This window comes from Pyrgilauda ruficollis, unplaced genomic scaffold (assembly GCF_017590135.1).
Source record: "Pyrgilauda ruficollis isolate IOZ18807 unplaced genomic scaffold, ASM1759013v1 scaffold111, whole genome shotgun sequence".
Taxonomy (NCBI): domain Eukaryota; kingdom Metazoa; phylum Chordata; class Aves; order Passeriformes; family Passeridae; genus Pyrgilauda; species Pyrgilauda ruficollis.
Window position 1 is genome coordinate 1,311,144 of NW_024509322.1, and position 26,709 is coordinate 1,337,852.

General features: G+C 40.6%; 1 protein-coding gene across 2 annotated transcripts in view; it reads right to left on the reverse strand.

Moving 5' to 3' along the window:
- CHCHD3 (coiled-coil-helix-coiled-coil-helix domain containing 3) overlaps positions 1-24,962 on the reverse strand; it is a 128,456-nt gene extending 103,494 nt beyond the window's left edge. Inside the window, exons 1-3 of one of the 2 annotated variants that reach the window (XM_041477435.1) lie at positions 24,766-24,962; positions 23,232-23,301; positions 1,543-1,627 (exon numbers count right to left, since the gene is read on the reverse strand). In XM_041477435.1, coding sequence (XP_041333369.1) covers positions 1,543-1,627; positions 23,232-23,301; positions 24,766-24,846 — 236 coding nt within the window. In that variant the 5' untranslated portion in view covers positions 24,847-24,962. Of the gene's footprint in view, positions 1-1,542; positions 1,628-23,225; positions 23,302-24,765 lie in introns of both variants that reach the window. The other variant, XM_041477426.1, reaches the window with a different exon arrangement.
- Positions 24,963-26,709: the final 1,747 nt, after the last annotated feature.

Genomic DNA, 26,709 nt, shown 5'->3' on the forward strand with positions numbered 1-26,709 from the left:
TGTTTCTATTAGCTGGAACATTCTGCATATGAAAGACAAAATAATTTACCTGAATAATGTTTTTAAAACACAAACCTCCACCAGAACTCAGCCCATAAAGACCTTAAGTTTTACTTATGGAAAAAGATCTGCATCATTTACAGTTGTTCCATACAAGACAAAAAATCCTCTATGCTCTGTTAAAACCAGATTTTTATAATTGCAAATACTGTGTAAAAATGATAATAAAACAACCATTGCTATGGCAAAAAAATAATTAAATTATTCAAAACTAATGCAGCTAATTTTGAAATAATTCAAAGAAGTGCAGCTGTTAAAAATTTTTGATATTTTTCCTTTCTTTATCATCATCATCATTAATTTACTTTGGTATTTTACCCCATCTGCTCCCTCCCTTTCACAGACCAAGGCACAACCCCTGCAAGGTGAATTCTGGAAGGTACTGAAAGTGTCACATGAGGAAACACTGAAGTTGCAAACCAAATATTTCCAGATTTTAATCCCATTTAGCTGAACCCTTGAGCACTCAAGAAGCTCAAAAATAACCCAAGTTTTCCTGTCAAAGCTGAGTTGAGGAGAGGGGGGATTTCACTGGAACTTATTGATTTCCTTTATTGCTGATGCAGAAAAAAAAGGAAAAGCCAGATTTTTTTTTTCCCTGGGACATTTATATAGTCCTATCTAATTATATACTCCATCAACCTAACTCAATTAAATAACAGAATGCTGGGTAGGAAACAACTGAGATCTATGCAGACAGTTGAAGTAGTACTAATTACAGCCTAATTTTTTTTAATCTATCATAATGAGCCTTTCTCCCCATTCTCAGTGGAAGACAGTGTGGAATATTTGTATTTATACTTGGTGTGTTGTGTTATCTATTTACAACAATCACTGAAAGGAGAAACAAACACAGAAGTTCACTAGATACCAAAATTTCTAAATTTAAAGAGGAATTTTTAATTGCTAATAATGGCTCTGATCAGGCTTTCAGAGTCACTGCAATCTCTGAAACAAAAATATCTAAGAAAATAATATTTTAATATACAGAAAGGAATCAAAAGGGTTTTACTGGTGTGAACTGGTTTAATACAGTATTTTACATACTCAAAGTACCTGAAAATATCCTGGGAATTCCAGAATTCCCAGAAAACTCCAGAATTCCCATTTCTGCTGCTGTTCCAAGGTACTTTTGCTCAGCCCCTGGAGTCACAGGGACCCCACCCCTGGGGTGTCTGTGCAGCACAAAGTGATTATTTGGGCTCCAGAGAAATCAGCAAAGCTTGAGCTTAAAAAGGCAGCAAAAAAGCCAAGCTCAAGAGGTCAAAAGGGATTTAGAGCAACAGTTTGGATCAGCTCTTACAAGGAAATTCCAGCTCATTTGTTGTTGAACATGGATTTAATATCCAAACCTGCTGCAGCCCACAGAGCTCTCACAGCCAGTTTGTGCACAAAATTCAGTTATTTCCAGTAAGCAGATAAATAAAATAAAAGCATTAAGTCCAAGTTTGTTTGAAATATTGTTATTATTAATGAACTAACCTTCTCTTCTGAGCTTCAGAGTCTCTCCTGGCTCGTTCCAGTGCCAGTTCCTCAGCTATTCTTTTCTTCAGCTCTTCATCACTAACTGCAATTAAAAGAAAATTCAATGAAATGTTAACAGAACACAACTTATCCCCAATTACAGGAACAACTGCATAATACAGTGCCCTCGATTGTTTATTTGCTTTTTTCCTCACAGCAGCTGGAGTTGCTTTCTTGTGGTTTAACCATCTTTGAAATTTTAGCACACCCTCCAAAAATTTTTCTTATTAAACAGCTTTTCAATTAGTGCAATCTTTCGAAAATTAAACAACATGGACTATACATTAAATATTTTTCTTCAGAAATACGTCTTTGTAAAGTAAAACCATGGGGATGAGACAGAAACAGTAAAGTCATAAAATGCTGGTTTTTATTCATATAGAACCAAAAAGAAATCTTTGTGTAATGAATCAAGTATTTTCAGATGCATTTTACACAACAAAGCTCTGACAACACCCTAAATATTCATATTTCTAGATCTTAGACAAAGATTTTGCCCCAAATTCTTCTGATTTTGTTTAATCAAGATATGGAAAGAATATTTCCTTCACTTAGATTCTGTCAGATGAATCAAGGGAACTCTGGTAAAGAACAAAAAAAAACAGGGAAGCAACTTCTTCAAGAATATGAACACACAGAGAAAAGCTGGAGAGCCACCAATCCTACAAGGCTGAAAGACATCTCCAAAACCACCAAAATCCAGCTTAATCCTAATCCTGCCTGGAATAAAGCCCGACCTACACCGAGCTGAAGCTGTGCCAGGTTCTGGATTTCCAGAGAATTCCCTCACTCCCAGCTCAGCTCCCCCTCCATGGAAGCCCAGAGCTCCAGGATGTGATCCCACCCCAAAAAACCCAAGAAAAAAGAGCTGCTGAACCCCAAAAAGGGCCACAAAAACCCTGCACAGGGAGGTCAAGCCCAGGGAAATTCATTTTCAGGCACGGGAGGGTCTCTGTGACCTCATCTCCAGAAGCTGGATTTATCTGCAAAGATTATCTAAAATCATTATTCCACATTTTCTGTGATAGTTCAGCCTCCCTGCAATTGTGCTCATGCTAAAGCAGCCTCACAAAAGGGTTTTATGAATGAATGAAGCAGCTTCATCAATTTTATGGGAATTTTGGTCAACTAATCCAGTTAGAAACATCTTTGGAAAAGCAGCAGGAATCGATATCCATCGTGCCAGGCCCAGGAAATGCTGAGATCACAGAAACAGAGGGAAAAGTGGGGGGAAACTTCTGAATTATCAGTGAGACCCCAGCCTAAAATTATTTTAAAATTAAAATTCAGAGGGAAATACAAACCTTTCAACAGATCTCTAGCAAAAAGCTGGGTGAAAAAGGAAACCTCCATTTTACTGGGATTATCGTGACTGACATAACAACATTAATTATCTTGTCCAGCATCTACAGAATGAAATTTACGAAAAAGGAAACCCCCATTTTATTGGGATTATCGTGACTGACATTAATTATCTTGTCCAGCATCTACAGAATGAAATTTATGGTTCTGGTGCATAAAAATGAGTACAAGAATTCCAAGAGAGCAGAGGATGGTTTATGTCATAATGAGGAAAGACTCGAGCAGCAGCCAATAAAGATATTTGACCTCAACAATCAATTAGGCTGCCCATTGATCAGGCAAATACTAATAGGGAATAAAAGTGGAGCTATAGATCACTCAACGGAATTATTGTAAGATGTAATTGGGTAGCTCCCAAATGGGAGCTTTATGATGTTTCAGTTTAGAAAAAAACATTAAAAATTGCAGTTCTACAAGGAGGAGGGATTTGTTCTAGGGGGAAAAGCATTTAAAAAGAGAAAAGATAATTTATTTGAGAGAGGATCAGGAAAAGACTGTTTAACATTAAATGTTAAGCAACATTTTTGATGGCCGTCTCTGCTCACACTACAGGGCATTAAAAACACACAGCTGACCACTGAAATACTAGAGATTGTTAAACCTGGGGGGTGCAAGACTGCTAAAATATTAATATGTTAATAAAATTCTATTAAACATTAAATTATTATTGCATAGCCATTCCCACCACCACCTCCTTTAATACCAGAAGTTCCTCAGGGTGCTGAAATCAGTGTCAGCTTCATCCCAGAGCAAAGTGGGAAGATTTTCAGACACATTTAGGCAGGTCACACCTGCATCCCTGAGCTTCCCCTGCTCCTCCATGAGCACAAACCGAAGAGACAAGTGAGTGTGAGAGTGCACAGCTCCCATCACAACCCATTGGTGAGGTGGACAGTGAAGGGAACACACTCCAAACCCCAGGAACAGCTGCTCTGGCCCCTCAGCACACCAAGGGATGGGTGTTTGATTGGGAGAGTTCTCCTGGGATAACAGGAATGGAAAAGCACCGGGATAATGGGGATGGGCACCCCCAAAGAGGCTGCACTGATGCCTTGTCCCATAATATGAAGCCCAGTCCCACACACTAAAGCAGGAGAGAATGTGAAAAATACAAAACCTAAAACCTGAAGCATCAGCACAATGCTGAGAGGCAGCAAACTGCTCCATGAACAGCCCAGACACAGAATGGTTGTGCTGGGTTTGTGTGGGCAGGATTTGAGACCAGGAGCTGTGGGGTGGTTTCTGGGAGCTTCCTCCACAGCCAGAACAATTCCAGCCAGCTCCAGGATGGACCCACCAGGCTGGGCCAGCCAGGAATGGAGGTGATGCCTCTGGGATAACAGATTTAAGAAGAAAAAAAAAAAGTTTTGTGCAGCTGGACAGAGCAGAGTGCAGTGAGAATAGTAGAAGAATAGCCCTGCAGAAACCCAGGAGCTGCTCCAGAGCTCACATTCCCAAGAGATTCCATGGAAATTCTATTAATTGTTTTCTCTCCCCTGTCCAGATGTGGAAGGCACTGAGGAAGAAGCTTTGGTGGGAGTCTGGGATCCAGACAGGGTGAGCAGTGATAAAATCCAGCAAGCTCCTGCCAGGATCTGGGCAGACCAAGCAGGGACTGTCCAGGCACAAGGAGGGTTTGCCATTTTGGTGGCCTCTGGAAACAGCACCCTGACTTTTCTTATTTGTCCACTAATTCTTCAGGAAAAGTCTGAAAGACAGCTTCTTCCTGAAGTGTAATCTAAACCCACCCTCCTCCAGCTTAAGGCCATTCCCCCTTGTCCTGTACCATTGTGAAAAAGCAGATTTCAGCATTTCTTCATTCAGTCTTCTCTGTAGGTGTTCCAGTCCCTTTATTAAATTTGTGGCCTCCTCTGGACTTAAGCAACATGAGAAGGAAGGCTGAAGGAAAAGATAGGATGTAAAGAATTAAAGAATATGAAATATTAGTCAAAAACGAGGCACCTCCACACCTCCTCCAGCACCGTGCTCAATCAACCACACTTCAAGCCAGGATAAACTTCGCTAAAATCTCTTTCACTTCCACCAAAATTCACGGACTTCACACAACAATTCCTTTGAAACACTCCCCAAACAGAGAACACAGCTCCAAGGGACCTCCCAACCATGGGAAGACTGGAAAAACCAAATCCCAGTGAATTCCTGCAGTTTCTGGCTTTCACCTCTGGCATCTGGCATTGAAAATCAACTTCAGGGCAGCCAAACCATGGATCCATCCAAGGGGAAGTTCTCCCATCCCTTTAAGTAGCAATATCAGGAAATGGGAATATAACCAGATCCTTTGGTCTCCAGCTCCATCATCTGCCTCAGCTGCTGGCACAGGGCAGTGGCAGCTTTGAGGGAATTAATGAAGATGTCACCAGGAAAATTCCTGATTGTGCATTAAGGCTCATAAATATTGGATCAGGAAGCCCACGTGCCTGGTGCCTTCCCAGCTCACACACATCAGGGTTCTTCCACAATTAAAACTATTTCCCACCCCCATTTCAACTCCAGATGCAAATAGCCTTGATTTATTCTTTCTGCCTAGTAAGAGCTCTGCTTTGGTCCATATCTAATTTCCACAGGTCACCCAAAAATCTTCAGTAAGAACAGAAGAAATTGTTCCCTCAGACACTGCCCAGGGAAGCTGTGGCTGCCTCATCCCTGGAATTGTCCAAGGTTGAGCTGGATGCAGCTTGGAGCACCCTGGGATAGTAGAAGAGATGATTAAAATGTCAATTAAAGCTCTAGGAAAGGTATTTGGTGTGTTTAAATCAGCAACACCATGAAATCTCCCCTGCTTTCCTTTAATTTTTAGTTCTCATAGAGCCCTGGATTTGCAGTGAGCAGCATAGGAGAGAAAATGGGGAATTATTTTAAAATGTAGTGGGTTTCAAATACTGCTGTACCTGATCTTTAACCTTATAAATAACCCAAATTAGCCCTGCACTCAATGAAACAATAATGAACCATTCCTTCAGTGCACCAGCAGAAAGAAAACCCTAAAACCACTAAAAAAGACATTTCTGTGCTTTTAAACCCAGCATTTAAACTGCTGTGGGTTTCCTTAAATATTATTATTTTTAAAGAGCATTCTCAAAAATAAACTCTACTTTCAGATTCATACAGTTTTAACTACCAACACATCCAGCAACTTTTCCACTAAAATTCCCAATTCCAGGCATTTTTTCCAATCAGGAGTTCAGTACAAACAAAGCTCCCCTCCAAGGACAGAAATTTTTATTAACTGTTAAATATTGGTAATGTGCAGGAATATTTCAGATGAGCTCATAGGCTAATGAAATACAAAAACAATGCAATTAAGTCTGCATAATTTTAAAATATTTAATATTTTACTTTCCAAAGGCGCTCTTGCATAGATTACATTCCCTATTTTCCAATGTAAATGTGGGTATCAATCAATTTATACTAATTTCAATTAGAAACAAGACAGTGCATGGTTTAGAAATAACAAAAAGTCAGTTCCTATTATATTTGGAATATTCTCCTTTCAATATCCCGTTAATAATGGGATAAAGCAAATCACACTGGATTTCTGAGGGGGTTGGAAAAAACAGGATGAGGAGGTTTTCCCCTGTGATTCTTTGGATTAGATTTTACCTGCCTCTGCTAACAGCTCTGTTTTACAAAAATAATTCATTTCTGAGAGTCACACTACCAAAAATATGTGGGTTTGACATATTTTTTGTATTTTGAAATATCCTGTCTTGGCAGACTTTAATTTGATAAACAGGTGACAGACACAGAGATGCTGTGCAAGAGAAGAAACACGAAAAATGTTCAATACAACTCAAAATATGTGAGAGCCCATAAAATCAGGTATTTCCCACCAATGAGTGCAGTGAGTTAAAAAAGCCAGTTAATAAAAATTCCCCTAATTTTTAGTTTCTGCAGGAACTCCTGCTGTGTGGATAAATGACTCTGTGGAGTTTTAATGTGACTTTTTCAAGTGTTCTCGATACCCCTGGAAGAGAGGGAATTATTTCAACCAAACCTTCTTCATAACCCATCCTACTCCCCAACTCTGTAATCAAATATAGAGATAATAACTTATTTCAGCAGCTGTTTAGCCATAAATCATTTTGCCCTCCTGTTAATTTAAAATAATTAATAAAAATAATGAAACAGAAGTATCAAACACCTATAAAATACCATCCCTGCCTTCAACTGAATACAGCAGTGGAGAAAATTCCCATTTCAGCTGTTTTAGTAATCCCTGCTCCACACACAGTGGAAGGCTTTTCTGTGGAACACAATGGATGAAAGCGTCAGCATTCTGTAATTCAACATTAAAAAAATAATAATCATATTGTAAGCAACGATAAGAAGGATTTGATGATTCTGCTTTCAAGAAGATTAAGCATGTGGTGTCCTTTCAGGACAATTTAAGTTGTCCAGTTCCTGATCTCTATGGTTCAGAAGTTTATTGTAAAGCTGTTTTATCTGACAGTGAAGGGAAATTTACTGGTGTTCTTTTCATCTTCTTGGAAAAAAATCTGTTTTAAATTCTTTCACATGTATTTCAACAAACTCCTTCTACCACTGCAGAGGGCAGGAAAATAATTAAGGATTTTTACACGTAGCAGATAAGTAAAGAGGGTTTTTTAACTGAAACATCTCTTAGAAGTCACCACTAATGGCAAAGAATTGCCAACAACTCCTGCTCAGTCCAACAGCCCCAAATGGGCCTCCCTGCACTGCCAGGGCTCCAAAAATAGGAAATTTTGATGTTCAGCTCATCTGCCACCATCACCTCTAAGGAGGAATCTCCAGCTGTGATTGTGCACTATCAGTGGCACTGAAAAGTCATCCTTCCCCAATTTCAGCTCTGCACTGGAGCCACTTTGGGCAGAATAAGGAGATCACAAAGCTGCTCATCACTCACTCACAGAGGCCTCCAGGGAGGGTATTTTTATACCTTCCCATGGGCAGGAACACAGGCTCCAGGCACGGAATTTTACTGTCAAATGCTCACATTCCAACTCTTTGTGGGACAAGTGGCTTTTAGAGATCAGCACACCCCAAACCTGCACCCAGCATTAATTCCGACTCATATTAATTAAAGCCATTCATTAAGCTGTTCCTTGATGTCATAGATCAAATGTGTGTGACATAAATTCTTTTTTTAAGGTGGGGACATTGGCACAGGGTACCCACCTTTCCCTCCTGCCGCAGCCAGCCCAGATCCTCCCAGGAGCCACCTGCCAGCTCCACCAAATTTATCAGGTTCAGAAATAACCTTTGAGGCCTGGAATAACTCAAGTGGATCCCAAAGCCCAGCCCTGCCCTTTGCAGAAGAATGTGGATTCACCCACGCCATGTCCCCAAAGGAGCTGACCACAAGGATCACCCCATGGAGCCTCCACTCCCCACATTTATTATTATTATTATTATTATTATTCAGCTGGAGAGGTACTCAGGGCCAGCTGGAGAGGAAGGTTCCCTTTTCCCAGTGCTAGGTGGTCCATTCCAAAGTTTTTCAATTAATGCATCCAAGTTCACACCTCTCAGGTCAGTTAAATTGGAATAATCACCAAAATGAGCCCCTTTACAGATGGACTCTACAAGCACACGATGTCCTTCTATGACTTCATCTGATGGACCTTGGAATAGAATTTAAATTATGAGGCTGCCATCCCAAACCATCATAGGAAACCACCCACTCTGGAATGGGCAATTCCACTCAAGCTTCAAAACCAACAAAAATCCAGGAGATAAGAGATTTAAAAACCCATTTTAAACCGCAGGAAGATTCAAAACTCTGGTGCTTTCATCAGGAGAAAAAATCTTCCCCATGAGGGTGGTGAGGCCCTGGCACAGGCTGCCACAGAAGCTGTGGCTGCCCCTGGATCCGTGGCAGTGCCCAAGGCCAGGCTGGATGGGGCTTGGAGCAGCCTGGGATGGTGAAAAGTGTCCCTGCCCAAGGCACAAAATGATCTTTAAGGTCCTTCCAAGGAAAGCAGCCCATAATTCTATTATCTTAAGGGTCTTTGCCAATCTAAATGAGTGAGGAAATTCAGCAAGAAGGAGGATGGGAAGAATAATGCAGAATTTTGAAAGCATTGGTCAGGTGGAAGGGGAAGAGGTGAGAGTCAGAGAAGCAAATCTACAATTAAACCAGGAAAAGACAAAATGATGGAAAAAGAAAGTGGACAACAATGGTGGAAAAAGTGCTTTAAGAGAGGTTTTGTAACCATTCTGCAGCAGATCCACTTCCAGTATGAATTTTCCCCATCTGTCCTGAGCACATCCCTCTGAGGAAGCTTTTATGAATGCCACAAAACTCTGCAACAGTGCCACTGACACCAACCCATCCACAAGATTTTAAAAAAACATGTCAATAAATTAATTATCCTTGAGAAATCTACCTCTGTGGATAAAACAGGTTAATAACTTTAAAAGCTGTTCTGGGAGAGAAAAACATAAGAGTCCATAATCCTTTTTTTTTTTTTTTTTTTTTGTGAAAAAAAAACAAGCAGTGAGGTGTCCTTACAGGTAAAGGTTAATGAAAGAAAAAAGAAGATAACACTCATCAATAGCTCTTCTGATCCAATTAAACAGATTTCTCAGTGGTTAGAGTTGCATGGGAAGATAAATCAGGATATCAAACTTCCACATTGTACATTTAAAGCCATTTAACACCTGAGCACTACATTTTAAAGGGATTTTAAAATTTTTCCCAGAAGAAGCTGAATATTGAGCAAAGTAAAAAAGGTGACTATCTCCATATCAAGTCCTAATTTCATTTATCGATGACAGGGGCACCAAAAGGCAGCACAGATTCTGAAAGCAATCACTCCATCTCAAACTGGGGACAAAGAAAGCAGCAGTGAGAAATAAGTGGATCTTTAGCAGCTGTTGTGGTGTGCTCAAATCTCATCTCCTGTTCATTCAGTCAGGTGATAACAAGAGGCTGCTACAAAGGATCCAGCAGAGCAGAGAAAACCATAATTGTACAATTTGTTTATTCAGCTCTGATGGAAACTCCAGCACGTTCAGGTTTGGAACTGCTGACTGGAGAAAGGGATGAGGGAAAGAATTTAAATATTTGTACAACATCCTGGACATGAGAATCACTTTTAAAAAAGAGAATTTCCAAGAATTTTTTGCCTTGAAGACGAGATTTCCATAGTCCAACAGGCCATACAGCAGCTTGTTTATTTTGGAGAATAATCTGGAAGTGAATTCAGTGACCAAGTGGGAAAAGATTTATTTCATGTAATATTAACAGCAGGAGCCAAGAAGTCAGCTTAGAAATAGCCAATATTCACATGTCAAATATCTGCACCCTCAAGTAACTCCTAGAAAGGATTTATTTCTCTCAAGGAAACTGGAGGTGATTTACACACTTTGTGATGTTTTTTCTCCAACTCCAGCTAAACCAGCTTTTTTTATTGAATTATCAGCACAGAGCTACAGTATTGTCAACTTTGAAATGTGTGTTTTCAGCCCAATATTCAGGCCTGCATTGCTGCTTTTAATAATAACTGAAAAAAGGCTGTAAACAATATGTAATTATGATGTTTATGGTTATTTTCATTATTCTGAAATTGTATAAAAATAAAAGATAATGCTGAAATGCCTGGAATTCTTACAACATCATTAATCCAACACCTGCATTTTTAATGATCTGCAATGAGATCTGCTCATCAAAATCACTTGTGCCAATGATTGGTCTCAGCTGATGCAATACTTACTAGAAATGATGGTTTTTTAGTGTTACAAATTGTAAGCAGGAATAAAACCAAGGTACTACTGAGGGAAAAAAAAAAAAACTGAAGAGGTGAAATAGGAAAATCTTAAGGAGAAAGAATAGTTTGATTATCACAAAGATGCTCCCAGATAATTCAGTAATTCCTGAGGTTCAATTTGAGTGGAACATTCTATTTTCTTCTGCCAACAGAGAAGAATAAAAACAAAAATAAATGTGTTCAACACTGAAACACAAAACCACCGAGTTTTGACCAACGTGATCTGGTGTCAGTGGTGCTCCTCCAAAAATTCCAGCTTCCTTAGGTTTCTGATTAACACCAAAACCACTCTTCTGAATAACCACTGCCTTTTAATTCTTCCTACCCATTTCTCCTGGTATTCCTTTTTTTCCTCCTTAAATTTCCTAAATGGGTGCCATCTCCCCATGTTGAGAAATGTCGATCAGTAGGACTGGGGATAATGGAGATATTTGTCAAGGATAAACTGCCTCCCTCTCATGGAAGGGGGAAAAGGAGAGAAGGAGAGGAGGGGGAAAAGGAAAGAAAGGAAAAGGAGAAAAAAGAAAGGAGAAGGGGAAAGGAAGGAGGAAAAGGAAAGGAAGGGAACAAAATGAGAGGAGGAAAGGAAGAAAAGGAAGGGAAGGGAACAAAAGGAAAGGAGGAAGAGGAGGAAAAAGAAAGGAGGAAAAGCAAAGAAGTGTGATAAATAGGTGTGATTCGTGCTGATAAAATTGAAACAGTAATCAATATGGATATAGTAATCAATATTTAGAGATAACAAAATGGTTAAAAAGGTAAAAAGCTAAGAAAGCGGAGGGGAAGGGTCCACCCCCCCATTATTTTCTGCAGATGTTCGAGGCAGGAAAAGGAGTCAGATAAAGCTTGCTAAAATTAACTGAAAGAGGGAAAACTTGGGTGGAACTCAGAAATATGTTAATTTATAAGATTTATTATATTGGCTTATATAATTTTGGTTTGGCATATATGATATTAGCTTGGTGCGCATGTGTAACCCAAAGGTGAAATAAAGGACACCTGAGGAAGAGGAGCGGCCTTCATCTGGACGACCCCCAAAGAGAGGTGCGACCCCCTAAAAGACGGTGGCGCATGCGCGGTGAAGATGAAGAGGAGGGTGTAGACACCAGAGTGATGAATCGAAAATAGGAGGGGATGCTGATAATAGACAGTATAAAGGGGGGAATTTTGGGCTTGGCAAGCTTGTACGTGAGGTGGCAGGGGTCCCAAGGCCCTCGCACTCCGTACCCCGCGGTAATTTTGCTTATAAGTCATTACCCGAACCAAACTATATTTTATTATAACCAAATTACACTGCCAATTTATTAAATGTATTCAATTTTATATATTTTAAACTATTTCATTTAAATTTCATTAAAATTATTATTACATTTAATTTTGTTTGGCCTTTTATTTGTGATTGGATAATTTGGGCAAACATAACAGAAGGAAACCAAAAGTGAAGCATCTTGGACAAACCATTCAACTCCTTCACTAAAAAAGTTCCAGAGATAAAAGGAGAAGCAGAACCTTTCTGGGAAGAGCCACCATCTCCAACCCTAAAAAAGCAGCTGAGATTAAATGCTTGTTTTTATGTGATTAACATGAGGTGAAATCAAACGTGGTTAATGAAGCTAAAAATGAGAATCTGATAAATTGCCTCTGTGAAGCATTGCCAGAGGCACACAATAAACCTTGCAAAAAAAAAAAAAAAAAAAAGGAAGAAATGGCCTTTCCTTACTCCTTAAATTTCAATTTCATCCAACAGGCAGGAATATCTGAAGCCTAGTTTTCAGCCTGGTGTTGCCCAAATCTTTAATATGACATCACTGAAAGTCAAGGAGTTCAGAACACAAAGCAAAGCAGGATGGGGGAAAAAACGGTGGCAATAAAAGTTTTTCCCATTCCCCCAAGGCTGAGGAAAAGGATCTCTAAGTGGTACCTCCTGTTTAACTAAAAAACAACTGCACAAAGCTTTCAAGCAGCAGCACCAACAAAACACTTAACCTGCCTTAGCTGACAAGTGATGAAGAGCTTTAGGAACATTTTGCTGCAGCCTGAAGATGAAAGAATAAAACAAAGCTTTTCTTTTCATCTTAATGCGATTAAATCGTCCATTTAAAGTGGTTTTTTCTACCACACTGAGGAGTTTCTGGCTGTAAATAAATTGGGCTGGGAAGAAAAGTAGCAATTTACTATTAAAACTAAAGGTTTTATTACGTGGAGGTCTCGTCGTGCTGCTGAAGTGGTGTTATATCTAACAAGTGCTATTTTTCAATAATACAGAGGAAACAAATGCACTTAAACTCCTCTGCTCCTCCAGTCAGTGCAGAGATAAATTTGGATAAGAATATCTGTTGTACTATAAAACCAGAGAGGATTCTACACAGCAGAATGACAATTTCCTTGCTTGGTGCTATCAAGAGTCGTGTTGGTGAAATCAAACAGCTCTAATTTACTCATTGAGTTTATCTCCTTAAAATGGTCAATGGTTTTTATTTTGTTCTTCAAGATTAAAAAAAAAAACAATCATTCAAACTGCTCCAAATGACTTCTATTCCAACAATCCCTTAAATTACAAAGCTCTTTATCTGAGCCAACTATCTGAGCTTTCTGACCTATAATCCCAGGAAGGTCTCTGAAGGACAAAGGAGGAATAGGACAGAAAAGAGACAATTCTGCAAGAACACACATGGGACATTTCTAACAAAGACCACGACAAATGGGTCCCAAACAGGCATTTTCTGATTTTCAATGCATAAAGTAACCAAAATGAAGAAAAAATTGATGGGAAAAAACCCCAAAACATGTTGTTATAGGTTTTTAATTAATTTTAACATACATAAAAACCCCCAAACTCAAAAATCCTACCACATAAGTCTGGCTCGTAAACAGTGGATAAACTCTGGCTGCATTTACAGCAAGCTCAGCCTAAGGCTGGGCTCAAAGTCCTAAAGCTTTGCCAGGATTTAACTACAAAACAATTTACTCAGAACTAGTAAAAGGAATGGCGCCACTTCCATGCATAAATGCATAAAGATCCAGTCCTTAAAACTCATTATTTCCTGATGTTTTGCAAAGGGCTTCATGAACTCAACTCTTCCTCCTGAACTGAGCTTAGTAGAAATTAATACAAAAATCACACAGCAGCCACCAACAGCTGTTTTCCAAAATGATTTTCCTGCTAAGCACTGGAAGATGAGGCTTTAACAAGCACAAATCTTATGCTCCCACATGAAAAAGCAGAAGGTTTTAACTTTTAACTCACAAGCCATTGCTAAGCAAATACTTTGGATGTGCTTGTTAAACAGCAGCTACGACAAAAATCCCTTTATTTGTGTGCTACACAAGATTTGGAGAGGCAACGTCTGCACTCAGCAAACCCTAATAGAGCACAGGCAGCCTAAAGCAGAATAGCATGAAATTTAATTTCCCCAAATCCACCAGAGACCCAAAAAGCACATGGAAGGCAGTACATAAAAATTACCTGTTCCTAAGAATAGATGGAAACAAAAAGCGACATTTCTAAATGAAGGCTCCTTGAAAAATAAATTCTGCCTCTCTGCAAGAAGCCAAACACAGAAAATCATTTGTAAAAGGCAAAAACTATAGAAGAAAGTGGCTGTGACTGCAATGAGTGTGCCTGAGAGCTATTTACTTCCACATATGAGGACAGGACCTGGCACATCCAGGGCTCTTCCTTGAAATTTCATCTGGAACAGCCCAAGTTTTCCATCAGTTGTAAAATAAGAAACCATTAAATCAATTAAATGTCCCCCTGATATCTGACAATAGTCATGGGATAAATTGGCTTTTGCCCTGGCCCTCTTTTAGGGAAAGAAAACAAAACCACAGCTCAACCCCACAGACTGAAACACTGAATTCCTCTGTGGCATTCACATTCTCTGAAAAATCCCTTCGCCCAGGATTTTCCTCCTGGGAAGCTGAGAGGCCTCAGAGAAAAAGGAAACAATTCTTATCTCATTTGCTTCTCCTGTGTTGTGCTCATGTGGAATGTGGTGGGAGATTGTTTACCCACAGGTGATTGTTTCTTTGGGTTCTGTGAGTTGTTTTCACTCTTTGGCCAAGCAGTGCCAAGCTGTGTCAGGACTCTGGAAAGAGTAAGTTTTTATTATTATCTTTTAGCCTTCTGTCTGTATCCTTTCTGTATTCTTTAGTATATTATAGTTTAGTATTTTTTAGTATAATAAAGTAATAAATGAGCCTTCTGAGAAGATGGAGTCAAATGCATCATTCCTCCCTGCCATGGGGATTGTTGGCATTTACAATATTCCTCCATTTGCAGAACCCTTGGAACCTCAGGATTTGTTTCTTTAGCTCCCTTTCCAACACTGAATAACAACCAATAAAGCAACAGTGGGAGCAGAAGGGGGATTGGGAATCACTCACTGCAATTCCAGCCTTCAATGCCTCCCACACAGGGGCCACTTTTCCCATACAGAGTTGAGCAGGATGATTGAATTCCAAGGAAAGAAACGGAAAGAGGAAGGGAGAGACAGAGAAACCCCTGCTACATTTGGCCTGGCCAAACTTCACAGTGCCACAAACACCGAATTTCAGAATGGGTTGGGATGGAATTTGGTGTTTTCAGCTGCCAGGGACAAGTCCCACCATCCCAGGGTGCTCCAGCCTGGCCTTGGGCACTTCCAGGGAACCCAGAGCCAGGCACAGCTTCCCTGGGCAACCTCTGCCAGGGCCTCCCCATCACTGGAAAAAACTTCCTCCAACCCAAATTTGTATCATGTCAAACTCTAGGTTCATGTTAACACAAGTGCCATTTCTTGGAGCATGTTTAAATCTATTTAATTACATCTTTAAGCTGTTCTGGTGGGGAGTTTCTGGTGGTTTAAATCACTGCACACCACGTTAGGATAATGAGCAGATGAGGTTCATTGTAACATCAATTAGAGGTTAAAAACATCACACTTGCAGGAGATGTTCCAACACCTTTTGCCTTTTATTCCTGCTTGCCTTGAGTGTAAAATCCCTCATTCCAGGGGATGTCTCATCACTTAGAGAGCACCAAAACCAGGCAGCCCAGAGGTGCAGGGCTGCTGAAATCCCAAAAGCTTCAGGGGATATTCAAAATGCTGCTTGGGAATGAGACAAATGTTGGGAACACAGGAGGAGCTTTTTCATTCATGCCTTGCAAGATGAAAATTCAGCAGGTTCTAGATGTTCATGGAATGGTTTGGGTGGGAAGGGACCTTAAATGCCATCCAGTGCCACCCTGCCATGGCAGGGACACCTCTCACTGTCCCAGGCTGCTCCAGCCCCAGTGCCCAGCCTGGCCTTGGGCATTCCAGGGATCCAGGGGCACATTCCTTTTACACAATTATGGATATTTTCCATATTCAACTCCCCTGATTTGCCAGTTTTTCCCTGGAATTTCAGCACTATTTGACAAGGACTTACCCAGCCACCTGAAAGCACCCACAGAGCACCCTGCACGTCACCTAGACAGCAAAAACTTTTTAATTTCTGCAGCACTTCCTCCAACTCCAATGCAGAATTACATCTTCCCTATTCCCAGGCAATCCAATAATAGGAAAGCCAAGCTCCACTAAAAATCTGCTGTTCCACTGCCAGCACTACAACTTTGGCACCTTTGGTAACCTGGTGAGTTACAAAACATTTCACCTTTGGATGGTAAAACACTTCCATCAATACCTTTAATCCAAAGGATATCAAGGCACCTCACTGAAAATTAATATTATTATTAATTATTATTATAAAACATTATATAAATATATGATATATAAATATTGTTATATATAATAAATATTTAATTATATAGAATGTAATAATATAGAATATAATATTATATACTGACATATATAATATCCATTATATAAAAATATATTAATATATAATGATATGCAAATATTGAAATATATACTAGTATTAATTTTATTATTATATATTATTGTCATGAAAATTGTTATTAATAATAGTAATATTAATTTATGTCGAGAAAACCATGGCATTTCAGGCTATCAGTGATCCACAACCATCTCAGTGTTGCCTGAGACTTCTACTCCATTTATTTCAGGTTTCCAGTACAAATTTAAAACTCTTTTTAGAAAGAATTCCCAGAGCTGTAAATAGAGAAGGGCAAATAAACACAAAAGCAAAACCCAAGCTCTTCTGGCTCCTGGCACAGGAAGAAAAGTGGAAAATCCACATCAGGAACTTCCTGAGTTTTCCAGGTGTCTCAGAGCAAAGGGAATCAACCCAGGCACCGCCAAACTTCTGGGGTTTTTTCCTGTTCTAAAAATAAGAGGAATTCTAGAAAGGGCCATCACAAATGTCAGTTTATTTAATCTTTCAGTTCATGCAGAGAAAAAGTGCTGTTGGAACAAAAAGGTGGATGGAAGCAATTAATACATGAAAGGGCAAAGAACTGCCAGGGTTTATTTGTAGATGATTCTTGCTTAACTGGCAGAAATTCAGCCCAACTCTCTAAACTTCCAGGTGCTCCCAAAAACTGAAATCACAAAATAATTCTCATAAGCAATAGTGCAGAGCCTCCCTCTCACTTCTCCTGAGACATTCCAGTTTTAAATTCTGTTTTTCATGCAGGATCCAGCTATCCAAAATTACTAATATCATCAGGACATGCTGCAACTCTTCAAAAACATTAAAAAAATTAAGAATCCTGGTTTTGCTGAGTGCTGCAATGTGCAGGAATAGCATGTCCTTAAGGATCTCCCACCTTCCCCAAATGTGTCCCTGAAAGCTTTTCTCCTGTGTGACCCCACAACCAAAAGCTGAAGTTTCTTCTCCTAAAGTTCAGTGAAATCCTGGCTTGGTCTCCAATTAGAACCCAACCCTTGAAATCCTCCTTGCTGAACATCCCAATAACAGCTTTACAGGGTTCTCACTGATAATTACTAACATCATCAGGACATGCTGCAGCTCTTCAAAAACATTAAAAAAAATAAGAATCCTGGTTTTGCTGAGTGCTGCAATGTGCAGGAATAGCATGTCCTTAAGGATCTCCCGGCCTTGGCTGATTTATTTAATGAGGACATAATAATAAATACGGTGGAAAAAAAGGAGAAAAACCCTCTGTGCCCTTAATAGAATCTCTTTCTGCAAAGGAGGAAAAAAAAATTACTGAGCTACTGACACTCTTGATAATTTAAGCATTTATTCTTCTTTTTTCCCCCTAATAAACTATTAGTTTTTGCAATATGTACTAAGCTAAAATGAATTAAACCATTCCCTCTGTCTGAAGCTTTAGGTAGAATACACACCCAGGAAAAAAAAAATAAACCTTGTTGCCTGACTAAATTACTTTCCATCAATATTGCTTTAGGAATTACAGACAGACTTGAAAGATGTCTTTTACACTTGTTAAATATTTTAGTGCATTTAATATTACTCAGAAGCCAGCACGCGAGCCAAGCAAGCTGAGATGCTTTCAGACATTGTCTTTAGATGTCAGCTTTCAGTGTAAGTGGATGTAATTTCATTTCTGACCCCAAACTGAAGTCAATAAATTCATCATTATTGGCAGGCAACAAGACACACATTCTTCCATGTAACTTAATCCATTATTCCTCCACCAAAAGCTACCAGAGGCTTGCCTGGAACAAAGGGCTGGGTTTAAGAGCTCTAAGTTTCTCCCTGTAGACATCTTTTCTTATTTTTGTAAAGTGTTATTTGTCTGGGATACACAAGCACTTCCCCAAAATCACAAGTTCTTCACAGAAAAATACATTTAACGTTTTCCAAGCTTGAGAAAGTCCAGCAATTCATGGAATCCTGGAATGGTTGGGGTGGGAAGGGATCTTAAAGAGCTTTTAATTCCACCCCATCCATGGCAGGGACACCTGCCACTGTCCCAGGCTGCTCCAGCCCCAGTGTCCAGCCTGGCCTTGGGCACTGCAGGGATGCAGGGGCAGCCCCAGCTGCTCTGGGAATTCCAGCCCAGCCAGGAATTCCTCATGGCCAAGATCCCATCCATGGCTGCCCTCTGGCAGTGGGAGCCATTCCCTGTGTCCTGTCCCTCCTGGCCTTGTCCCCAGTCCTCTCCATCTTTCTTTGAGGCACAATGAGGTCACCCCAAACTTCTCTTCTCCAGGCTGAAGAATCCCATTTTTCCCAGCCTTTCCTCATAGCAGAGCTGCTCCATCCCCCTGATGAACTCTGGATTCACTCCAAGTCTTTCAACTAAAAGAAAAACCCAAAACAAACAAAAAACTAACCAACCAAAAAATGTTAAAAGCATTATTTCCCAAATACAAAGAGAAACAAAAATGAAAGCTCAAGAAGTGCAACAGTGTGAATTAGCAGAGAATTCCTGGGGCCTTACAGCCCTCCCATATCCCAAAATCCCAGGAGCCTGCTCCCAGGACTATTGATAGGCATAATTCACATTTAAGCATGAACAGCAAACAGCAGAGGAAACAGGTAAGACATGCAAGTGTTATTCCATAAAAATCCTTTATCTGGAATAATTTCTTCACCATAATGAAATCCAGGGACACAATGAAAAATCTACTATTTAAAAAAAAAAAAAAAAAAGAAATATTTTAGTCCACAGTTCCCTGTCCATTGCAGGGGGCTGGAATGAAGAGATCTTTTAAGATCCAACCAAACCATTCTGGGATTCTGGGATAGACAATTCCAATTAACAGGAAACCAAATTTATGCTCCAGAAAACACAAAGATGCTGAATTCTGTTTACTCAAGTCTTGCTGCAAGGCTGCCACAGGACTGGTGTTTAATCAGGGCTGAGTTTGTTGGGATTTCCTGTCAGGCAGAAGGTCCTTGGGGAATTCTGCTCTCGTGAACATTTCTGGAGCACTGAGAAGAGCCTTGCTTGAACTTCCCAGGTTTCAGGGAGACCAAAAATCACCTGCTCCAATCTCTGCCACTGCTCCTCACCCATGCAGCAGCTGTGTCCTGCTCTCTGTGCTGAAGGATTTTTGTCCCTTTGCAGAAACAGATTCTATTAAGGGCACAGAGAGTTTTTCTCCTTTTTTTTTCCCCACTGTATTTATTAGATTTATTTAATTAATTTAATTTATTATTATTATTACATGTTATTTATTAAATCAGCCAAGGCTCCCTGTCCCAAAATATTGTGTAGGGGTGCAGTAAAACGAGCCCTGCTGGTGCCTCCTCAGGAGCTGGGTCACACCTTGCTTGTTTTCATGGATTAATTTTTGTGCTTTGGTGTCTTTTTTCGTGTTGCTGTCTGGGTTTGGGTGGAGTTTCAGTGGCTCAGGATACCTTGTGTCAGTGAGAACCCTGTAAAGCTGTTATTGGGATGTTCAGGAATGAAGATTTCAAGTGTTGGGTTCTAATTGGAGCCAAGCCAGGATTTCACTGAACTTCAGGAGAAGAAACTTCAGCTTTTGGTTGTGGGGTCACACAGGAGAAAGCTTTCAGGGACACATTTGGGGAAGGTGGGAGATCCTTAAGGACATGCTATTCCTGCACATTGCAGCACTCAGCAAAACCAGGATTCTTAATTTTTTTAATGTTTTTGAAGAGTTGCAGCATGTCCTGATGATATTAGTAATTTTGGATAGCTGGATCCTGCATGAAAAACAGAATTTAAAACTGGAATGTCTCAGGAGCCCTCAGTACTGAAATGTAAGGAGTTAAGAAAACCATTGATCTAGGTGAGCTGTACATCACTTATTCCCACCTTTCCAGGGTAAAAAAAGAGCACATTCTCCTTTTAATCTTTGCTGAAGTGTCTTTCAGCAAAAACTTCCCTATTGGTTTTCTGAGGTCTGGATTAAAGGTACTTGAGATGGTAGTTTATGTTTGGATTTAGGTGTTTATTATTCTTTATGAGTTTGGTAGTTTTTTATTAGTAAGGTACAAAATGGTTAATCATTTTTTGGTATAAGGTTTTTTAAGACTAAACAATCTAATTAAGAAAGGACACTTAGATTATTTTCTTTTTTGACTTAACTGATTTTTTTTAAGTTGGTAAAGTTGACTTTTTTGTTTAATTACAAACTATTACTTCAACTTATGAAAAAGAAGGTAAAAAAGAATAATTTGTTTTTACTTTAAAACTTCTATCTTGTTTCATATTTTAAAACTTTAAACTTTAAGTTTTTTACTTTGTGATAGTACACACTTTTAACTAAAAAAAAACAGAAATATTTTAGCCCATAGTTCCCTGTCCATTGCAAGTGGGGGGAATGAAGAGATCTTTTAAGATCCAACCAAACCATTCTGGGATTCTGGGATAGACAATTCCAATTAACAGGAAACCAAATTTATGCTCCAGAAAACACAAAGATGCTGAATTCTGTTTACTCAAGTCTTGCTGCAAGGCTGCCACAGGACTGGTGTTTAATCAGGGCTGAGTTTGTTGGGATTTCCTGTCAGGCAGAAGGTCCTTGGGGAATTCTGCTCTCGTGAACATTTCTGGAGCACTGAGAAGAGCCTTGCTTGAACTTCCCAGGTTTCAGGGAGACCAAAAATCACCTGCTCCAATCTCTGCCACTGCTCCTCACCCATGCAGCAGCTGTGTCCTGCTCTCTGTGCTGAAGGATTTTTGTCCCTTTGCAGAAACAGATTCTATTAAGGGCACAGAGAGTTTTTCTCCTTTTTTTTTCCCCACTGTATTTATTAGATTTATTTAATTAATTTAATTTATTATTATTATTACATGTTATTTATTAAATCAGCCAAGGCTCCCTGTCCCAAAATATTGTGTAGGGGTGCAGTAAAACGAGCCCTGCTGGTGCCTCCTCAGGAGCTGGGTCACACCTTGCTTGTTTTCATGGATTAATTTTTGTGCTTTGGTGTCTTTTTTCGTGTTGCTGTCTGGGTTTGGGTGGAGTTTCAGTGGCTCAGGATACCTTGTGTCAGTGAGAACCCTGTAAAGCTGTTATTGGGATGTGCAGGAAGGAGGATTTCAAGGGTTGGGTTCTAATTGGAGACCAAGCCAGGATTTCACTGAACTTTAGGAGAAGAAACTTCAGCTTTTGGTTGTGGGGTCACACAGGAGAAAGCTTTCAGGGACACATTTGGGGAAGGTGGGAGATCCTTAAGGACATGCTATTCCTGCACATTGCAGCACTCAGCAAAACCAGGATTCTTAATTTTTTTAATGTTTTTGAAGAGTTGCAGCATGTCCTGATGATATTAGTAATTTTGGATAACTGGATCCTGCATGAAAAACAGAATTTAAAACTGGAATGTCTCAGGAGCCCTCAGTACTGAAATGTAAGGAGTTAAGAAAACCATTGATCTAGGTGAGCTGTACATCACTTATTCCCACCTTCCCAGGGTAGGAAAAGAGCACATTCTCCTTTTAATCTTTGCTGAAGTGTCTTTCAGCAAAAACTTCCCTATTGGTTTTCTGAGGTCTGGATTAAAGGTACTTGAGATGGTAGTTTATGTTTGGATTTAGGTGTTTATTATTCTTTATGAGTTTGGTAGTTTTTTATTAGTAAGGTACAAAATGGTTAATCATTTTTTGGTATAAGGTTTTTTAAGACTAAACAATCTAATTAAGAAAGGACACTTAGATTATTTTCTTTTTTGACTTAACTGATTTTTTTTAAGTTGGTAAAGTTGACTTTTTTGTTTAATTACAAACTATTACTTCAACTTATGAAAAAGAAGGTAAAAAAGAATAATTTGTTTTTACTTTAAAACTTCTATCTTGTTTCGTATTTTGAAACTTTAAACTTAAAGTTTTTTACTTTGTGATAGTACACACTTTTAACTAACTATACACTTGTAATTTTAGTACTATTAATTAATTTTGGAAGTTTGTTTTATGGCCTTAGATCAAATGCAGTGTTCTCTTGTGCCTTTAAGCTCAGAAAGTTTAAAATTCTCAACATCCAGGATTCCAACACTTTGACTTAACTGATTTTTTTTAAGTTGGTAATGTTGACTTTTTTGTTTAATTACAAACCATTACTTAAACTTATTAAAAAGAAGGTAAAAAAGAATAATTTGTTTTTACTTTAAAACTTCTATCTTGTTTCATATTTTAAAACTTTAAACTTTAAGTTTTTTACTTTGTGATAGTACACACTTTTAACTAACTACACACTTGTAATTTTAGTACTATTAATTAATTTTGGAAGTTTGTTTTATGGCCTTAGATCAAATGCAGTGTTCTCTTGTGCCTTTAAGCTCAGAAAGTTTAAAATTCTCAACATCCAGGATTCCAACACTTCCCAAACTAAAAGTCAGTTTTGATTAAAGGACCAAGAGTTCTCCTTTCAAAACTTAAGACATATTTGGGTATTTGCATGCTCTGGGGCGTTCTGGACAACAATTTTGGATTTTAACAATGGATAACAGTGTGGAAAACCAACTCTAATTTGTGTTTTACACTTGAACATCATCCAGAAAAAAAACCCACGAGGAATGAACTCCTCTTACAGTCTACAAGCCGAGAAGTTAATGTCAAAAAAAATCATCTTTGTGAAAGGGCAATGAGTTCATTCTGACGCTCTGAAGGGCACATCTGATTTGTTTTCCCACATGAAAAGCAGAAAAGCAGCAGCAAACCTGCACCTGATCCTCGGTGCTGCCTGCCACGGGGTGAGGAAGGTTCCTTCATGCGGTCGATGACGCTGTCGGAGAGCTGCAAAACACAACCGAGGCAAAGTCAGCTCCTCCTCGGCCCCATTTCCCCTCCAAATGCAAGAAAACTTCATAAAAACACAGCTGGGGCTTCTCTGCAACACGTGGCAGCTGCTAAAATTCAACCCCAACACAGAGCAGTGCCCCTAATTGTTGACCTCCCAAAAAGGCAGAATAAAATGATTTTGTCTCTCACAGAGGATACAGAGTAAAGGAAAGAACACCTTTGGGTGTGTTGCTGGTAATTAATCAGTACTTTTGCCTTTTTCACTGATTTAATTTGCCTTTCTGAGGTACACAGCACTCGACCCAGCAAGAATTTCATCCTGGGAAAGCCCTGAAAGGACATGTGCAACACAGGTGGTCACAGTGGAACACAAAGTTCATTCTGATGTTGACACAAGCACAGAAAAATACTCAGATTGTGCAGAATCCATCAGGCTAAGAGCAGCCTCCACTTCCAATGGAAGCCCATGGATAAAATTAACAAAAGGGAAAGAATTATTAGCTTAAGGACTTCTGGATTCTAACCTCTGTCACTAAATCACAGAATTATTTAGGTTGGAAGGGACCTTAAAGAGTTTTAATTCCACCCCCTGCCATGGCAGGGACACATTCCACTGTCCCAGGGTGCTCCAAGCCCTGTCCTTGGACACTTCCAGGGATCCAGGGGCTGCTCTGGGCAGGCTGTGCCAAATTTGAGAGCACATGAACTGCACTCTGTATGGAATATACAAAATGTATTACATTTATATCACTGTCACCTATTTACAAGAGAGCATTAAACGACCAGAAATGGAAAAAAAATATCAGTTTGCTGAAACAGAACGAACTCTCAGGGCTCCTCCTGCACCTCTCCTCCCTAAAAACGGCAATAAATGATAAATTACTGTCACTCCTGGTAGGAGCTACGCGGTTCCTGACATGGAAGCCACTTCTAAGCGAAGCTGCTCGTGTCACAAGCTCTCGCTGCGACATTACAGCCAGCAGGGCTGGCATTCCTGCCACCCGCCCTGGAACGGGACGTGGCTGCCCCTGGATCCCTGCAATGTCCAAGGCCAGGCTGGACTCTGGGGCAGTGAGAGGTGTCCCTGCCATGGCAGGGGTGGCCCTGGGGGATGTTTAGTGTCGCTCCAAGCCGCAGCAGGCGGTGAGCGGTGACACACAGAGGCGCAGGACGCACACAAGGCGGGTCCCGGCCGTGCAGGGCAGCGGGGCACGGCAAAGGGAGGAGCAGCAGCTCCGCTCTGGAGGTCAGGGAAAGACAAACGCCGCTCCCGCAGCCGCACAGTGCCCCTAGAACGGCTCAGCACGCTGCTTGTCCCCACAGAGAGGGGAAATCCCAGCGGGACAGGGAGGGAAGCGGGACGCGAGCGGCGGCAGCCACGGGGACGCGGGGGAGGGACAGCGGGAAGGGGAGCCGCGGCCAGGCCGAGGCCGAGCGCCGGGCCGGCCCCGCGCTCACCCGCACGCCCTTGACCACGGTGATATTCTCATTCTCGTCCGCCTCGAAGGTGACGCGCCGGGTGCTGCCGCCGCCGCCCATCTCGGCCCGCGGACACACGGACGGCCCCAAGGAGACTCGGAGAGCACGCTGCCAGCGCGCCCCGCAGCAACGCCGCTCCCCATTGGCCCGCCGGGCGGCCCCGCCCGTAGAACGCCGCTCCCTATTGGCTGAGCCGGCGCGTCGCCATGGAAACGGCGCAGCCCGCCCCTGCCGGGGAGAGGCAGGTAGCCGGAAAGGTGAGGGAACTTTATCGGGGCGAACTTCACGGAGGGCAAGAGGACTACAAGTCCCGTGATGCTCCGCGCAGGGAGGAAGCGGGATGGGCGTACCCTTGCGCGCGGTGCGCGCTGGGTAGTGTAGTCATGTCCGTCCCTGGATCTGTGTCGTACCCGAGCCCCTGAGGGGGTGCTGAAAATCCTCTGAGGAGAGGCTGAGGGAGCTGGGAAGGGTGCGCACTCGATGCCCTGGGGAGGTTTTTCCATCCCAAACCATTCCAGGGTTCCCTGGTGTGCTGTGGGGTGAGAGCCCCAGGGCCTTGCTGCAGCCCTGGGCCTGGGCTGGTGCCTCATCCCCTTTTCCACACGAAATTCCCATTAACACGGCCCCTTTGGGCATGGAATTTCCTTTCCAATAGATTAATAACGTTATTAATGAATTGTCCTTTCAGCCTGCAAGATGAACTGCATCTGGATCTGGCCGTTCTGGGAGCCTCCTTGTTTTCCTCTGAAGTGTCCTGGGTCAAATGCCAACAACTTCCTCCTGAAGTTTCCTCCTTTCCTCCTGAAGTTCTGCTGGGTCAAATGCCAACAAACAGCAACAACCATGATATTTGGGAAACTTTCTCTTTGCTTCTTTTCCCCTTCCAAGTCCTTAATTCCTTGGCTGAAAGAGGGAAGCCTTATCTGCACCAAAGTGATCCCAAAACCTTCCCTTCCCCTTTGTCCCAAGGTGGTTTTTGCACAATGTGAAAAACACCAGTCACTTGTTTTTAACATTTTTAAAAATTTAATCGTAATAAAACGGTTATAACAATAGTAATATAATTAGAGTAATAAAATTTGAACAGTTGAGATTAGGACAATACAAGACAAAAAAAAACCACAAAGAGTTAAGGGCAGTCCAGGTATCTTTTTCTGGGCAACACAAGCCCAAAAAAGGACACCCATTAACAGAGGATTAACCCTTAAAAGCAACAGCCTGTTGCATATTCATACACCTCATCCCTGATGCATAAATTCCATTCAAACACAGGATTCTGTCTGGTCAGTGTCAACTTCTTCCTCTTCAGGGCTGAGCCAGGCAGGAAGAAGTTAGTTTGTTCTGATAATGGAGAAATAAATTCTCTTTCTCTGAAATATTTAGGTGTCCTGTGGCTGCTGTCTCAGTGCAAGTCCTTTCTTTAAAAAAATTATCCCCCATAGCATAGTTCCTATTTTAACATTATGTTATAACCTAAAACCATATTTAACACATTATTTGAGAAAATCAATACAGCATAACTTTCTAACACAACACATACAATATCCATTTTAATATTTGCAAAAAGCCAATCATAAAACACTCATTTTTCACACGCAACAAAGTTCTGCTGGGTCAAATGCCAAAAAACAGCAACAACCATGATATTTGGGAAACTTTCTCTTTGCTTCTTTTCCCCTTCCAAGTCCTTAATTCCTTGGCTGAAAGAGGGAAGCCTTATCTGCACCAAAGTGATCCCAAAACCTTCCCTTCCCCTTTGTCCCAAGGTGGTTTTTGCACAATGTGAAAAACACCAGTCACTTGTTTTTAACATTTTTTAAAATTTAATCGTAATAAAACGGTTATAACAATAGTAATATAATTAGAGTAATAAAATTTGAACAGTTGAGATTAGGACAATACAAGACAAAAAAAAACCACAAA